The sequence below is a fragment of the Ursus arctos genome, unplaced genomic scaffold (assembly GCF_023065955.2).
Source record: "Ursus arctos isolate Adak ecotype North America unplaced genomic scaffold, UrsArc2.0 scaffold_2, whole genome shotgun sequence".
Classification (NCBI taxonomy): domain Eukaryota; kingdom Metazoa; phylum Chordata; class Mammalia; order Carnivora; family Ursidae; genus Ursus; species Ursus arctos.
This window is the reverse complement of record NW_026622874.1, coordinates 13,233,354-13,251,556: the sequence shown is the minus strand read 5'-3', so window position 1 is coordinate 13,251,556 and position 18,203 is coordinate 13,233,354. Positions and strand designations below refer to the sequence as shown.

Genomic DNA, 18,203 nt, shown 5'->3' with positions numbered 1-18,203 from the left:
CAGGTATGTATGTATGGAAAAAAACATATATGTAGGGGTTGGTACTACCCACATTTCAGGCATTCACTGGGGGTCTTGGAATGTATCCCCCACAGATAAAAGGGGACTACTGTACACTTCTTCTCCAAGTTCAGTAAACTCCCCAGTGCTCTGGCTTGCTCATTTCCTTTCAGTTTTTAGTCAACACCATCTTTTGTCTTTTCTTTACCCTGGGCACAAGTTCAGATTGTATTTTTCTGTTTCCCCTGTAATTAGGTGAGGCGAAATGACTGAGTTCTGGTCAATCAATGGAACAGGAATGCAAAACATGTGTGACACTTCCAGGCTGGTCCTTAAACACTTCCCTCACTCAAGCTTCTTTCTCTTTCCCATCTGCTGGAAGAACAAAGAGGGTTCTAAAGTCCATGACTGATCATGTAAAGCAGGGAAGTCCCCCCCACTGCCACCAGCTTCACTGGAATGGCCTTCATTGAATTAAATTGTTATTATACTAAGCTACTGAAATTCTGGGGTTGCTTGTTACTTGGTAGACCTGTCCTGACTAATGTCCTAATACATCAGTCGAAACTATTCATATGAGATTATACAATCCTTTATTTCAACCTCTCTTTTCAAAACTTTAGCCCTTCTGTTCTCTTGATTTTATTTGCTGCTTCCCTGGAAAAAACCCAGCTCAGGATATCAATTCCATTGTCTGGTTTCTCAGTTTTATGCGACCTTTGAGCTGTAAGGTACAAGAGTAATGCTACCTTCTAGCTGTAGAGTAGAAGAGTAATTCACAAGACCAAAAGGACTAGTGCAGCCTCAGGTGATCCCCAGTATCACACAGGACCTTCTACCACTCCACGTATTTTGACAACTTCCTCAGTGTCTCTTGAACTCTAGGAAACATCTATTACTAATTAGCCATTCCCTCCTTGAAATAATCTCTTCCCTTGGCTCTCACTGTACTACTACTCTCCAAGTTTTCCTACCTCTCTTTCACTCCTGAGACTCCTTTTCAGTTCCTCATTCTGCCCCAACTCTTATTTCTCCATTATCCTTTAAATCCTGTATTTTCTTCCATGCTTTTACCCTTGGAGGCAATTTCATATTCTCCCTTGACTTCAACTACCATGTATATATTGACGGCTGTAAAACATATCTCCAGTCTAGACAAGTCTTGAACCTCAACTCTACTGACATCTCAATAGGCACAAAAAAATGTATCTGAAACTGAAATCACCAACTTCTCCCATCTCCCCTGAAATCTGCTTCTCCTTCTCCTGCATTCCCTTTGTCAGTGGATCCCCTTAGCCACAGCCTGGAAAGATAACCCTCCTCCCAACTCCACAACTGTTTATAACTCTTCCCACCTTCTAAATGTATTTTGGATCTGTCCCCTTCTACATACCTGTTGCTTACCAACATTTGTATTTTACCTGAATTACTTCAAAAACATCTTCACTAATTTCCACATCTCTAGTTTTACTCCTCCAAATCATCCCATGTGACTGACACATGGATCTTTCCACCATACAAGTCAAATGATATCCCTTCCCAATTGGAAACCCTTCAATGGCTCCCTACTACCTTTGGAATAAATAGTTCTCTGTCTCTCCTCAACTCTAGACACTTTTATTCAACATCCCTGTGGACATTTTTACTCCTGTCTCCCACGGTGACTCATACGCAACATATCTACCCTTCCTAACTGAATCCAAATCTGAGTTTCTCACTATATTTCTTCATGAAGAGCACCACTATATCACCTGTGCCTAAATCAGGTATCTAAACAGCGTTGCTGACCATGCCCAGCCCTCTCCTCAACATCCGGTTCGTCACAAACCCTCCTGAATGCATCGCTTCTCCTCAAATCCAGCACAAACAGCCATGCCCAGGTCATCACAATCTCTTGTCTGCAATAGCCTGCTCACTCGTCTTTTTCTAACCTTGTCCGCCCTTCAGAACCTCTTACCTATAGGCAGAATGATCTTGCTAAAATGTTATGATTGTGCTTAAAACCTTACAGTGATACCCCATGGCTTTCCGCATCACACACATAAAAAATAAATAGCTTTAATGGAGCTTAGGTCTTAGTAAAGGAAGATGAAAAAATAAATAAACAAGGTAAGAAGATAGTAGATAATATCAAGACATTAGGGAGGGAACATGATTTTAGATCTGATGGTCAGGGCCAGTCTATCCCAGAAGTGACATTTCAGAGACCTGAAGGATTAGAAGGAGCTAGCCTTGAAAAAGGAGGCGGACTTCAATTTGCTTACTTACCATCATCCCCACTGGGCTGTGAGGTCCCCGAGGACAGGACCCATGATGTATTCATCATCCTGTTCTAAACATCTACCACAGTTTTTCGTACTCTTAGGTTTTGAATACATATTTGATGAGTGAAGGGATGAATGAAGGTTACATTTAAATTACTGGGCGGTGCAACTTTCAACTAATTGTGTGCTCACATTCTTTGGGGCAAATGTTGACACCAATTGTAGAACTTTCAAGCTGACAAACTTCTAGGCAGCCAAAAATGAATGGGATTGTCTTTAAAGAGAAGTTTTGCTTTCCTTAATTCCTTCCAAAATATTTCAGAGCAGACTCTGTATGGCAGAGTCTCCTACAACCAGGAGCCCTAAGGGAATATCAGAATGGATGAACCACCTATAGGGACAGTACAGGGTATTTCAGCCCCGCCAACCATAAAAGTCAGCATCAGTTAACAGACTAGGCTCCAAGGGTCCCCGGCTTTGAGCTTCTTAATAGGCAAAAACTTTTTATACAAATTCAAATCAACCTCAGACATTCAGATTCATAAAGAAAATTGTTTCAGTAATTATAGTTCATTCCTGCTAAGCTGCAAAAAACAATAAAAAATTCTCTAAAATATACTGTATTGCATGTAATTACTGAATTTGATCCTGTAATATAAGATATTCAGGTTCATAACCTCTTACTTGCGAAGTAAAAGATTTTTGTTTTAAAACAAACAAATAGGGGCACCTGGGGGGCTCAGTCAGTTAAGTGGCCGACTCTTGATTTCGACTCAGGTCATGACCTCAGGGTCCTGAGATTGAGCCCTGAGTCAGGCTCTGAGCTGGGCCTGGAACCTGCTTAACATTTTCTCTCTCCCGCTCCCTTTGCCCTTCCCCGACCTCTCCCCCCGCCCCGTCTAAAAAAATTAAAAGTGAATAAAACAAAACAAAAATTTTGCACCAAAATCTAACCCAACATGAAAATGTTTATCTCTCATTTAATATACTTAGTGTGACTGTTCATTTGTTTTACTGCAGAAACATAACATGTTTAATAATTGGGTGTTGCCTCTGACCCCACAGGAACATTGGGTAATATATGATGTATGCAATATACTTTTTTTCCAAAATCCAAAAAGTTCTGACATGAAAGGCACATCTGACCCCAAGGGTTTTCGGTAGGGATCTGTATTCTATTATAAGACTCACCCAATTCTATTATCTTGAATTTTAAGACTTACATAATGTGTGGGCTTTGAAGTACTCAGCAAAAGTAAAGTCACAGAAACACAATTAGCATTATTTCAGCATTTGGAAGCAATATATAATTAAAAACTGTTCTGAATTTCCTTTCAGATCTGATTTAAAATATGCATTTATGCCACTATACTATTGCTTTTCCAATAAGTATAAACTTCTATGAGCTAGAGCTTCTGACCATGAGGAAAGTTTTATAAATAAATCCGTTACACATCAAGCCTTAATCTGGGCATTGCAATCTTCAGAATAATTTGCCATACCTTCTAATTTTCCCAAATGTTTCATGGTTCTCATTTTATAACTTTTTTAATTCTCTTATATTTTATATTTTTTCTCCCAAAAGTTTCAAGAACAGCACCTACCTGCTGAGAGCAAGGTAAATACTGTTTGCAAGGCATAAGTACCAGTACCCATAAGTACCTGTACCCAGCTGCAAACCTCATTATGTAAATTATTTCTGATTCTCACAATCATCCTACAGATACATTTTCATTCTTCTCATCATACAACTGAGCAAACTCAGGTTCAATTTGTTCCAGGTCACATGGCTACTAAATGACAGAGCAGAATTTGAACCCAGGAATGTCTAGTTTCAAAGACTGTTTCTTCCAAAACATCATGACGCAAATAATTGGCCCATGCTCCAATCTCATTCTCAACTTGAGCACGATTGGAAGAAAGACTTTAAGGCTGCTTCATCTGTGGTAAAAATGAGAGTGTAATGTTTTTTGCTTTTTTGGGGTTTTTTAATGCCTATGCCAGTAATTTGACAGTATCTTTACACTTCCATAAAGTGAAGATATAGTATCTGATTTTAAAAGATTTAACTTTAAAGCCATGTAAGATAGCAATTGATGTAATTTGGGTTTTGTTTTATTTTTTTAATAAATACAAATAATTGTAATTGAGTAGGCTTATCAACAAATACATCAAAATCAGATGTTTAATATTCACCCACCTTTTAGAAGCACCAACTACATTTATTGGAAATATTATCATACAAGTTGTAGAGAAAGGCTTACACCTTGTAACAACATAGCATAAAGGGACAGAGATGAAGATCATTAATGATTTTAATTATTTTAAGGCCCATTAAAATTAGAGAAATATCAAAGCACCCACAGTGTTAAGGGTTTATTATTACAGCATTTTAGAGTTTACTAGTTCATACCTTTCAATCACAGCAAGTTATTAGCAGTGAAGGGATGAACCCTCTTAAGAGGATTTTTATTTCAATGATACAGTGTTACGGACAAGACAACCTAAGTTTAAAAAAATTAGTAGCAAGCGCTAGTTGAGTTAATCAGTTAAAGACAAACTGTGCCCTTGGGAAGCTAAATGAAAAAGCAACAGTAAAGCTTACAGAACTTAGCTCGTACAATTTGCCTTGAAGGCGGAAGATTGGTTCCCTGAAATAGCAAAGAATTATATGCTTTAGTTCAGAAAAAAGTTTTTAAAATAAAGTCTGTTATTACCTCTTCTCCTTTCAAAACAATGGAAAAATTTCTAGAGCAGAGGTTTCAATTTGTTCAATAATTGTACCTCTGAATTTTAAAAAAAACTATAAAATCATCATTGTTTTGACTTGAAAAGAAATAACAATGCAAATATTCATTATCACATAAAACATAAAAGAAACAGCAAACTGTCAGAGTTAATGCAATCTCTGCAGAGCGCTATTAGTCAGAGACAGCCGGTCAGCCCAAAACACAAAAACTCAAGAGATCAGATCTTCTTAGGAATTAACATCTTCATTCACCAACAGGAATTTGGTGTGGCAGAGATTAAATCCAACACCTGCCTTCTTTATGAGCTGTCCCTTCACTGTTACCAAGCTGTGCAAATGTGTGAACTAGTCAGCAGCACCAGGAGCTCATGCAACTACTCACCATATTTTAACCTTGAACTGACTCACAGATTCGATGTTAAATCAAATTTAGGGGTAACATAAGCAAGCAAAGTAGGACACAAGGAGGCAATTTTGAAAAGCAGAGCAAATAGCAGAAAAGTTATTTAAAATAAATCGACAAAGTTAAATGCATAAAAGAGAAAAAAAATGCAATGCACTCCAAAAACCTTACAAGCAAAAACAAAACAAAAGGCTGCATTTTCAGCAAAATTTGCACATGATTAATTTGCATTAAAAAATAATCAAGCGACTGAGTTCAAATTCTTTGGGGCATGCATGCACTGATTATTTTAAAAATTCCTACCTGATTTCCAATTGTGTTTTTCTTGTGAACCTGACTGCTCCTCTGCTGAGCACTGAGAAAAGCAAAGGAAACCAGCACTGAAGAAACTCGTTAAGACTTTTTTTGGAACAAGTAACACATATTAAAATATATACAGGCTTTCAAAATGTATCAACAACTGAGGAAGAGCAAATAACAAATATCAAGGCCAGTTTAATTCTGGAAGCAAAACCAACTCAGGGGAATTAGTACCAATTAACCAACCCAAACCAAAAACATAACATCACGGGGTAAAAAGCTGTATTGCTACATTAATCACATGAGTCTGTGCAAGTATTTGTGATGTCCTAGTAGATATAGAGAATAGTTGCACTGAAAATTAACAGTTAACATTGATTGAGTATATGTTCTAAGAAGTGTTTTACAGGTATTAGTGATTTTGTTGTAAATTTTTATTTTAACTCCATGAAGTAGTTACTATGATTCTTCTCATTTTACAGGCAGATAGAATGAGTCACAGAGAAGCAAAGTAGCTTTCCCAAAGTTACTCAGCTAATAAGTGGTAGTACCAAGTAGTCTGATTCCAGATCCCAAACTCTTTGTAATAGTAATCTCACAGCTTTGAATTCTACTACATTCTGACAACTCCTAGAGTGATCTCCAGCTTGGACCTATTTCCCTAATCCCAGACTCAAATGTTTTTGACAACTCACTCTCTCCACTTGGATGTATCTAATGGGCATCTCAAATTTAATATGCCAAAACTGAACTTGTGATCTCCTCCTTAAAACCTGCTGCACCACAGTTTTCCCCTCTTCAATTAGTAGCAATTCCATATTTCCAAGTGCTTTAGCCAAAATCCTTGAGTTGTCCCTCTCACACACACTCCATATCCAATCATGAACAAATGCTATTGCCACTACTCTCTAAGATGTATTTAAAATTCAGGGCACCTGGGTGGCTCAGTCGGTTAAGTGTCCGACTCTTGGTTTTGGCTCAGGTCATGATCTCAGGGTGGTGAGATCGAGCCCCACACCAGTCTCCATGCTCAGTGGGGAGTCTGCTAGAGATTCTCTCTCTACCTCTCTTCCCCTCCCCCAACTCATGCACACATTCTCTCTCTCTCTCTCAAGTAAATAAATCTTTAAAATAAAATAAAATGTATTTAAAATTCAACATCTCGGGGTGCCTGGCTGGCTCAGTCGGTGGACCATGCAACTCCTGATCTCCGGATTGTAGGTTCAAACTGCATGTTGGGTAGGAATTGCTTAAAGATAAAATCTTTTTAAAAAATACATTAATTAATTTAATTAAATAAAATTCAACATTTTTTTATCACCCCCATGACTACCACATTGATCCAAGCCATGGTTATCTCTTATTTGTATTGTTATCACTTACTCTGGTCTCTGTTTCCACACTTGTCCCCCTAACATCAATTCTCAACACAGAGGCCAAAGTGATCCTTTTAAAAAGGGGTTCCTTGCCATTCTTCTGCTCAAAACATTCTATACTACTATGCAATACCATTCTACTCAGGGCAAAAGACCTTACAATGGCCCACTGGCCCTACTCAACTGTACCACCCTCTGACTCTTTGAATCATCTACTCTCTCCACCTTGTTCACTGGAGAGATCCAGCCACAATGACTCCTTTCTTTTTTTTTTCGAACCTTCCAAGCACGACCCCATCTCAAAGCCTTTCTGCCGCTACCTGTTCCCTCTGCCTAGAATACTCATCCCCCATACAACTGCGTGGCTCTCGACATCACCTTCTTCAAATCTTCGTTCAAATTTATCTTTTCAATGACACCTACCATGATGACCCTATTCAAAATCACATCCCTCCCTTCCTCCAGAACTTTCATCCGCTTTATACTGTTCTATTTTTCTCTATGGCACGTTACACCTTCACACATACTACGTAGTTTACTGAATTTTGTGTATATCTACTTTCTGTCTTATTCCATTAGAACATAAGCTCCTTGTGAGCAGGGGATTTTGTCTGTTCCATGTCCCCAGTGCCTAGAAACTACTCGGCACATAGTTGGTTTCAATGAGTATCTGTTGAATGAAAAGTCCAATGAGACTGATATCATTATAACACAAGCTCAGAGGGGGTAAGGGCCAGATATGACTCCAGCAATTTAACCCGGAGCCCAGATATTTATGTGCTATGTTCCTCTATCTTTCAAAAGGATGAAGGCTTTCTTTCAGTGGATCCAGGAGTAAACACCTACTGACACAAGAAAACACAAGTCACTGGTAATTTGGAAAAGCAATCCTGAACCCTCTCACTAGTTGTTTAATAGTTTATAGAAGCCATTTTAGAAATTAATGAAATCGTCTAAAATAGAGAAAACGTACATTAAAGTCATCAATCAACCATTTAAAGTGATGGGATGTTGTGGTTCAGTAGCACATCACAAATCACACACTTAGAGCAGCTGTTCAAAATAGCAATCTTTTGTAATCTACCGTGATGTATTTAGGTGCTTCTCTTCATTCAGTCTCAGGAAGAAACATACGCTACATTCAAATGAGGTTGGGGAAAGCATGAGTAGTAAAAGAGCACACAGTATTTGATAACTAAAGATACTTTGTGTACATTTTTTTGTTTGGTTTTTCAATTTGCTAATTTCAGGGTTTGAGCTTCTCGTTCCTCATTGTTTGTTGTTATTTTTCTAGTTTTTAGTTAATTGCTTGCTTCCCTAATCACTATGAAATTCATTTCTCTCCAACCATTTCTTTACATAATCCAAATCTACATTACTCAGGTTTTTGTGATGAGGTTATAAATGAGATAAAGTTTGTGTTAGATTGTGGCTAGGGGTCTGATGCACCCACGCTGCCCTCTGGCTGCCCACCATGCCCGGAACCATGGAGTGTGTCTAAAGTATTTCTCCTCTGGGGCTTCATATCTTGGCCATCCTTTCTTTCTCCAGGGCCTGCAGGTTCCTCCTCTTCAGGGAAGAACTGGGACCAGCTACACTTGTACTGTGATCATGCCACCTTCATGGCTATGGTCATCCTTTCCAAGTACCATAATTGTTGTTTAGGGTTTTCTTAAGGGGAAATGTTTTAAAATAAAGCACTTACTAGTAGTGATAATTTCAAACTATGGTAGACCCACAGGTGTTTAAAGCAGGAAAACTGTTGGGGACCCTTGAACTATATGTATATTCCCTAAAATCACAAAATAGCAGAACATAAAGCAAAAGACAGAGATTGATGATGACTCCCTGTGCTACCTTAAGCAAAGAATATGGCCCATACAGACCTCAGTGCCTTATCTATAAAGTGTGAGTGTGTGTGTATGTGTGTGTCTGTGTGTATGTGTGTGTAGACAGAGAGACAGAGACAAGGGGTGGGGGACTAGCTACCTATTTCTTAGGTTCCTCTTAGATCCAAGATTCCTTGAGATGCAAAGTTATTCTCAGAAGCTTATGACCTACACTATGTAAAGAGACTTTCCACTGACAGAATCTTCATCTACAAAATAATCATTTTTAGGATCTACCATATTCTAAGAATATGCAGGAAGAAAAAGAGATTTTATTTTATAATCCAATATCAAGAATTCGTATTAAAACGAATACTATGGGGCAACTGGGTGGCACAGTCAGTTGAGCATCTGACTCTTGGTTTCAGTTCAGGTCATGATCTCAGGGTTGTGCAATTGAGCCCCACATGGGGCTCAGCACTGAGCACAGAGTCTGCTTCAGATTCACTCTCTCCCTCTCCCTCTTCCCTCCCACTCATGCACTCTCTCTCAAATAAATAATAAATAAATCTTTTTTTAAAAACCCAAATACTAAATAAACTTTACTTCTGACCGAAAAAATAATCTTTTCATAGCAACTGGCCCCATAAAGACAAGGCTACTTATGAAGATGCATTTAGATACTTGAAGTTACTACATAAGCAACATAATAAAAAATAAACTTCTAGTTAGAAAACATTCTTTATCATAATTCTTATATATGCAATGATGATTGTACTAACAGTATTTTAAAATATTTATTTAAAAATGGGAGGACTTCTAGGAAGATAACAGAAGAGGAGGATCCTAAGCTTACTTGATCCAATGAACATATCTAGATAACAGCCACATCAGTGCAACCAAAGCAGAAAATGACCCAAAGAGTGGCAGAATAGACTTTCCACAGTTAATGATACAGAGGAGGTCACATCAAAAAAGGTCAGAGTGGCAAAGGTGGTGGGGAACCAAACTCCTGGTGAGACCAACCACAAATGGGAGGGACACCACAAGCATGGGGAAGACCTCATACCAGGCACCCCAGGCACAAGGGACCTGCACTAATAATACAAGTCCCCATAACACTTGGCTTTGAAAACCTTTGGAGCTTAACTTCATGAGTTTTTTACAACCAGTGGGGCTTAACTCTGGTACTTTAAAAATTGGCAGGCTCCACCCTGGGAGATGTAGAGAGGGACAAGAAAATGAGTCCCTGCCATTAATGAGATAGTACAGCAAATAATCCCACCTAGATACAGCACAGAAGCAGCAGTTTGAAAAGCACATGGGGTATACGGGAAGGAGATTTATTTACTAATTTCAGAATGCATGCTAGAGGGGCAAAGATCATTAGGAGAATTCTCCAAGACTAAAAGAGCTGACAAGTGCCATTTCTTCCCATGCACCCACCCCCACCCCAAGCCTAGATAGCCAGATACCTGTGGAAAGCAGCTTCAATACCCTCCACCTATCTTATTGATGCTGTGCACCCCACCCCCACATTCTCCGCGGATTCACCCCATCTAACCTGCCCCACTCTGCAGGAGTCCCCTCAAAGTGGCTCCTATTGTATCTCATCCTGCAAGCAGTCCCAACAGGAACTGACACCACTCCAAGGTGACTCCTATCCTGATGAGAGGGGAAAATAACCACACACACCAACTACACTGCATCCCAGTCACTTATAACTGGCAGTGCAAAGAGAGCGCCCTGTTGATCAGTGCATTTGCAGCCCCAGCAGACAGTATGGGGGCAGGTATTTTGGTCTAACTGCCAGCCCCACCCACCAACAAAAACCCCACGGGAGGCAGCACAGGGAGAGAGCCCTGCAGTTTGGGGTCACTTTGCACCCCTGACAAATAGGCTGAGGGCAGGCCTTTAGTCTGACTGCCCCATTACCCAACTACAAGCCCACAGGGGCCCCTGGCTGGCCCTTTAACAGCAGAGGGACTAAATCTTGCCCAGAACAGGTAAAGTGAGACATTGCAGCTAACTAGACTGAAGGCAAAGAAGGCTTAGCCACAACAGTAGGATACATGAAATCCACACAGGAGACACCCCTGAAGTGCCTGGTTCTGGTGAACAGAGGACCTTGTGCTACAGGGCACCACAGGATCTCTTCCTCATAAAACCATTACTTGCAAGATCTGGGAGACAAAACTGCTTTTCCTAATACATAGAAACAAACACAGACAAAATGAGGAGATGGAGGAATACGTCACAAATTAAAGAATAGACAAAACCACCGCAATAGAGCTAAATGAAACAAAGACAAGAATATGCCTGATTTAAAAAAAAAATCAAAGTAATGGTCATAAAGATACTTACTGGACTTGAGAAAAGAATGGAGGATCTCAGTGAGACCTTCAACAAAAAGACAGAAAACATAAAAAAGAACCAATCAGAGATGAAGAACTCAATAAATGAAATTAAAAATACACTAGAGGAATCAACAGTTGATTTGAGGAGGCTAAAGAATGGATCAGCAAGCTGAAAGACAGAGTACGGGAAAGAAACCAAACTGAACAGCAAAAAGAAAAAAAATTAATGAAAACATGAGAATAGGTTAAGGGAACTCAGCAACATTATCAAGCATAATAACATTTGCATTATAGGGATCCCGGAAGGAGAAGAAAAGGGAGCAGAAAATTTATTTGAAGAAATAATAGCTGAAAACTTCCCTAATCTGTGGAAGGAAACAGGAGGCACAGAGAGCTCCCAATAAAATCAACCCAAGAAGGCCCACCTGAAGACACATAATAATTAAAATGGCAAAAAGCAGTGATAAAGAAAGAAGTTTAAACGTAGCAAGAGAAAAGAAGACAGTTACATACAAGGGAAACCCCATAAGGCCATGAGCTGATTTTTCAGCAGAAACTTTGCAGGGCAGAAGAGAGTGGCATGATATATTCAAAGTGCTGAAAGGAAAAAACCTGCAACCAAACATACTCTACTCAGCAAGGCAATCATTCAGAATAGAAGGAGAGATAAAGAACTTCCCAGACAACAAAAGTCAAAGGAGTTCATCACTACTAAACCAGCCTTACAAGAAACATTAAAGGGAATCCTTTCAGTGGAAAGAAAAGGCCATACTCAAGAGTAAGAAAATTGTGAAAGGAAAAAATTTCACAGTTAAATACAAACATGATAAAAGTATTAGATTAATCACTTATAAAACCACTATGGAGGTTAAAGCACAAAAGCATTAAAATCAGCTATAGCTATAAAAATCAGTCAAGAGAGTCACAAAATAAGAGGATGTGAGCTATAACATCATATACATGAAACAAAGGAGGGGGAAGAAAAATTTAGTGCTTTTAGGTTGGCTTCAAACTTAAATGACCATCAACTTAATATAGACTGCTATATCCATAGGATGTTATATATGAGCCTAAGGGTAACCACAAATTAAAAACCTGTAACAGACATGCAAAAAAATAAAGAGAAGGCAATCCAAGCATATCACTAAAGAAAGACATAAAACCATAAGGGAAGAGAGCAAGAGAAGTAAGGAACAGGGAAGAACTACAAAAAGAACCATAAAAAAGTAATAAAATGGGAATAAGTGCATACCAATCAATAATTGCTTTGAATGTAAATGGACTAAATGCTCCAATAAAAAGACACTGGGTGACAGATGGATAAAAAAAAGTAAGACCCATCTATGGGCTACCTACAAGAAACTCACTTCAGACCTAAAGATACATGCAGATTGAAAGTGAAGGGATGGAAAAAGCATTTACCATGCAAATGGAAGCAAAAAGAAAGCTGGGATAGCAATATTTTTATCAGACAATATAGATATTAAAACAAAGACTATAATAAGAGACAAAGAAAGATATTACATAATGATAAAGGCAACAATCCAACACAGGAAAACTAAATACATAAAGCAATCATTAACAGACATAAAGGAAGAAACTGACAGTAATACAAAAATAGTAGTGAATTTTAATACCCCATTAAAATATATGGATAGATCATCCAGGCAGAATATCAACAAGGAAACAGTGTCTTTGAGTGACACAATAAACCAAATGGATCTAACAGATAAATTTGAACATTCTATCCAAAAACAGTAGAATACATAATCTTTTCAAGTGTACACAAAACATTCCTCAGAATAGATCACATATTAGGCCACAAAACAAGGCTCAACAAATTCAAAAAGATTGAAATCATACCATGGATCTTTTCTGACCACAATGGTATGAAAATATAAGCCATTCACAAGAAAAAAAGAGTGGAAAGAACACAAATACATGGAGGCTAAATAACATGCTACTAAACAATGAATGTGTCAACCAAGAAATCAAAGTGGAAATAAAAAATACATGGAGAGAAATGAAAATGAAAACACAATTGTCCAAAATCTTTGCGATGCAGCATAAGCTGTTCAGAGAAGGATGATTATAGCAATCAGGCTTACCTCAAGAAGCAAGAAAAATCTCAAATAAGCAACCTAACGTTACACCTATAGGAGCTAAAAAAAGGAAAACAGAGCCCAAAGCCAGTAGAAGGAAGGAAATAATAAAAATTAGAGCAGAAACAAATGAAATAGAGACTAAAAAAAAAAAACAATAAAACAGATTAATGAAACCAGAAACTGGTTCTTGGAAAAAAATCAACAAAATTCTTTATCTTTAGCCAAACTCATCAAGAAAAAGAGAGAGGTTTCAAATAAATAAAATCAGAAATGAAGGAGGAGAAATGATAATCCACACCACAGAAATAGAAAGGATTACAAGAGAATATTATGAAAAAATTATATGCCAACAAATCGGACAACCTACAATGAATGGATAAATTCCTAGAAACATGTAACCTTCCAAAACTGAATCAGGAAGAAACAAAATTAGAACAGACCCATTACCAGCAGTGAAACTGAATCAGTAATAAAAAAATAAATAAAAAAAAAAAACTCCAAACAAACAAAAGTCCAAGACCAGATGGCATCATAGATGAATTCTACCAAATATTTAAAGTAGAGCTAATACCTATTCTTCTTAAAATATTCCAAGTAATAGAAGAGGAAGGAAAGCATCCAAATTCATTCTGAGGCCAGCATTACCCTGATACTAAAACTAGATAAAGATACTACAAAAAAAGAAAACCACAGGCCAATATCTCTGATGAACACAGATGCAGAAATCCTCAACAAAATCTTAGCAAAACAAACCTAACAAAACATTAAAAGATCATTCACCATGATCAAGTGGGATTTATTCCAGGGATGCAAGAGTGGTTCAATATTTGCAAGTCAATCAACACAGTACATCACACTGACAAGAGAAAAGAGACAAACCACATAATCACCTCACTAGATGCAGAAAAAGCATTTGACAAACTACAACATCCATTCATGCTAAAAACTCTCAACAAAGCAGATGTAGAGGGAACATACCCCAACATAATAGTGGCCTTATATGAAAAACACATAGCTAACATCATAGTCAGTGGTGAAAAAACAAGAGCTTGTCTTCTAAGAACAGGAACAAAATCAAGATGTCGACTCTCAGCAATCAGAGAAGAAAAGGAAGTAAAAGGCATCCAAATTGGTAAGGAAGAAATAAAACTGTCACTATTTGCAGATGACATGATACTTTATATAGAAAACCTGAAAGAATCCACCAAAAAACCACTAGAACTAATACATGAATTCAACAGTCTCAGGATACAAAATTAATATATGGAAATCTGTTGTGTTTCTATATGCTAATAATGAAATAGCACAAAGAGAAATTAAGAAAACAAGCCCATTTACAATTGCTCCAAAAAGAATAAAATACCGGGGTGTCTAGGTGGCTCAGTCAGTTAAGCTTCTGACTCTTGATATGATCTCAGGGTGGAGGCATGGAGCCTGCTTAAGATTCCTTCTCTCCCTCTGCTCCTCCCACCCCCCACAAAAAATAAAAAATAAAATTAAATACCTAAGAATAAAAAACCAAGGTGATGCTCATGGATTGGAAGAACCAATATTAGTAAAATGTCCATACTACCCAAAGCAATCTACAGATTTCATGTAATCTCTATCAAAATACCAACAGCATTTTTCACAGAACTAGAACAAATGACACTAACATTTGTATGAAATCACAAAGACCCCAAATAGCCAAAGCAATCTTCAGAAAGAAAAACAAAGCTAGAGACATCACAACCCTAGGTTTTAAGATATACTACAAAGCTGTAGAAATCAAAACAGTACAGTACAGGGACAAAAACAGACACATAGATCAATGGAACAGAAAAGAGAGCGCAGAAATAAACCTATGCTTTTATTGTCAATTAATCCACAAGGAGGAAAGAATATACAGTGGGGAAAAGATAGTCTCTTCAACAAATGGCATTGGGAAAACTGGAGAGCTACATATAAAAGAATGAAACTATACCATTTTCTTACATCATACACAAAAATAAACTCAAAATGGTTTAAAGACCTACATGTGAGACCTGAAACCATAAAATTCCTAGAAAAAAAACATAGGATGTAATTTATTTGATATTACATAATTAAGCTATTGGGACTATGCACAGCAAAGGAATCCATCAACAAAATGAAAAGAAAAACTACTGAATGGGAGGAGATACTGCAAATGATTTATCCGATTAGGGGTACATATACAAAATATATAAAGAATTTATACAACTCAACACCCAAAAACCAAATAATCCAATTTAAAAATGGAAAGAAGACCTGATTAGACATTTTTCCAAAGATATACAGATAGCCAACAGACACATGAAAAGATGTTCAAGATCACTAATCATCAGGGAAATGCAAATCAAAACCACAATGTGGTATCACCTCACACCCGTCAGAATGGCTAAAATCAGAAACAGAAGAAATAACAAGTGCTGGCAAAGATGAAGAGAAAAAGGAAACCTCATGCACTGTTGGTGGGAATGCAACCCGGTACAGCCACTGAGGAAAACAGTATGGAGGTTCCTTAAAATTTTAAAATAGAATTACCATATGATCCAGTAATTCCACTAAAGGGTATTTACCCAACAAAAATGAAAAGACAATTTGAAAAGACATACATACCTTTATGTTTATTTCAGCATTATTTACAATAGCCAAGATATGCAAGTAACCCACCCATAGATAGATGAATGGATAATTAAGATGTAACATATAATACATATAATTATATGTATTGTATTATATGATAATGTATTGTTATACTATATATATTACTATATTATAGTATTTTATACACACACAGAGAGACACACACACTATGGATTATTACTCAGCCATTAAAAAGAATGAAATCTTGTCATTTGCAACAACATGGATGGACTTAGTTATTACACTAACTGAAATAAGTCCGTCAGAGAAAGAAAAATACCATATGATTTCACTCATATGTGGAATTTAAGAAACAAAACAAATGAACAAACAAAAGAGACAAACAATAAAAAACATTCTTAAATAAAGAGAACCAACTGGTGGTTGCCAGAGGGGAGGCTGGTGGGGGGATGAATGAAACAGATAAAGGGGCTTAAGAGTACACTTATTTTGATGAGCACTGAAAAATGTATAGAACTGTTGAATCAGAAGCCCTCAGTTTGTTTCTCAGAGTCCATAGTCTCTCATGCTTCATTCCCCCTTCTGATTACCCCCCCCCCTTTCTTTATCCCTTTCTTCCCCTACCGATCTTCCTAGGAGGGGAGTGGGGGAATGGGATAGGCTGGTGATGGGTAGTAAAGAGGGCACGTATAGCATGGTGCACTGGGTGTTATATACAACTAATGAATCATCGAACTTTACATCAAAAACCAGGGATGTACTGTATGGTGACTAACATAATATAACAATAAAAAAAAAAGAACTGTTGAATCATTATATTGTATACCTGAAACGAAAATAACACTGTATGCTAAGTATACTTGAAATTTAAAAAATAAACTAAAAAAATTAATGTAATTTAATTTAAAAATATAAATAAATAAAAATAAAAATGTATTCATGGGAAACCATGTAAGGACTTGCAAGTTAAAGCCTTGGCGATAGGTACTTAGTTGGTTATATCTGCAATATTGAAAACATACCTATATATAATGCTTTAATTTCACATAAGTCAAAAATTTTAGGGCATCAGTTATCTGCAAGGTACTCTGTAGAAGATATAAATACAAATAAGGTATAGTCCTTGTAATCAGAACCCTTCAATTTACCCAGTGCGGTTAGTGAGATACACAAGACACAAATAACACAGAAAGAATAAACTCCATAAGAATAAATATGTGAAGATGTAACAGAAAGCTAAAAAATAAAATGCTTCTGTTCCAAATGTAGGATATAATTACCTTATATATTCTTATTCTGTGTGTTAATTGTGTAAATTCCTACTACACACAAGTCACCGTGGAAGGCTTTGCCAAAGCACTAACACACATAAAACCAAATTAGGTTTATTTAGTTTAATTTTCTGAGACCTGATAACTTTAAAGGTATATAATAAGAGGCTTAAATTTTTATAAAAATAAGAACACAATGGAATTCATTCAAAGAAAAAACATACTATCTTTTAGCTCAATTTTTTTTGCAAATTCATTTCTATCCTTGTCCAAGTGCACATACAACAAAAGAGTCAAATAACAAAAGGGTGTGTCAAGGGGGTATGTGACCATTTTCCAGATAAGCCCTATCCATAGTAATTGGTCCGAATGTTCAGAGAAAAAATATTATTTTGGTCTGATGTGATCTAAGATTTTCACAGAAAACTTGAAAAGAGGTTAAACTTTAACAAAGGAAGACAAGCAACTGCATTCCAAGAGAATAGAGTAGTATTAGCAAAGCCAGGAGGTAGAAAAATGAGGCATGTAGGGAAGTTGTGGAAAGTAAAACTATTACGGCAAAATAATATAATCATAGACTCAGGTTTGTAAAACAACCTTAAAAGCTATCTAGTACAATAACTGTAATGTTGAAGCCAATTATGAAGAATTTGGCCACTATATTAGAGGCAGAAAAAAGTATTCAAAGTTTCTGAGCCAGCAAATGGCATGATCAAAGCAGTGTTTTAGTAAAATAACCTCCCTGAAATGGGTAGTATTGACTCTGAGCAGGGAAGACAGGAAACAGTCAGCCTAGACCTCCCCTCCCCGACTGTTGGAGTTCTGCCCAGCCTTGAAAGTCAATCGAGTACCATTTCTGGATTATGCCTTCTTAGAAACCTCCAGTTATCTCTCTTTCCCATGAACTCCCAAAACTCCTGGTCTGTGCCTATATTATATAAA

The 18,203-nt window shown here is 37.2% G+C and overlaps 1 protein-coding gene across 8 annotated transcripts in view; it reads right to left on the bottom strand.

The window, feature by feature from the left end:
• DNM3 (dynamin 3) overlaps positions 1-18,203 on the bottom strand; it is a 524,278-nt gene that overhangs the window by 278,547 nt on the left and 227,528 nt on the right. For 4 of the 8 annotated variants that reach the window (XM_026509365.4, XM_026509361.4, XM_048225441.2 and 1 more), the window contains exons 13-14: positions 5,720-5,771; positions 4,886-4,915 (exon numbers count right to left, since the gene is read on the bottom strand). In XM_026509365.4, coding sequence (XP_026365150.1) covers positions 4,886-4,915; positions 5,720-5,771 — 82 coding nt within the window. The remainder of the gene's footprint in view (positions 1-4,885; positions 4,916-5,719; positions 5,772-18,203) is intronic. The other 4 variants (XM_026509367.4, XM_048225442.2, XM_026509363.4 and 1 more) reach the window with 1 other exon arrangement.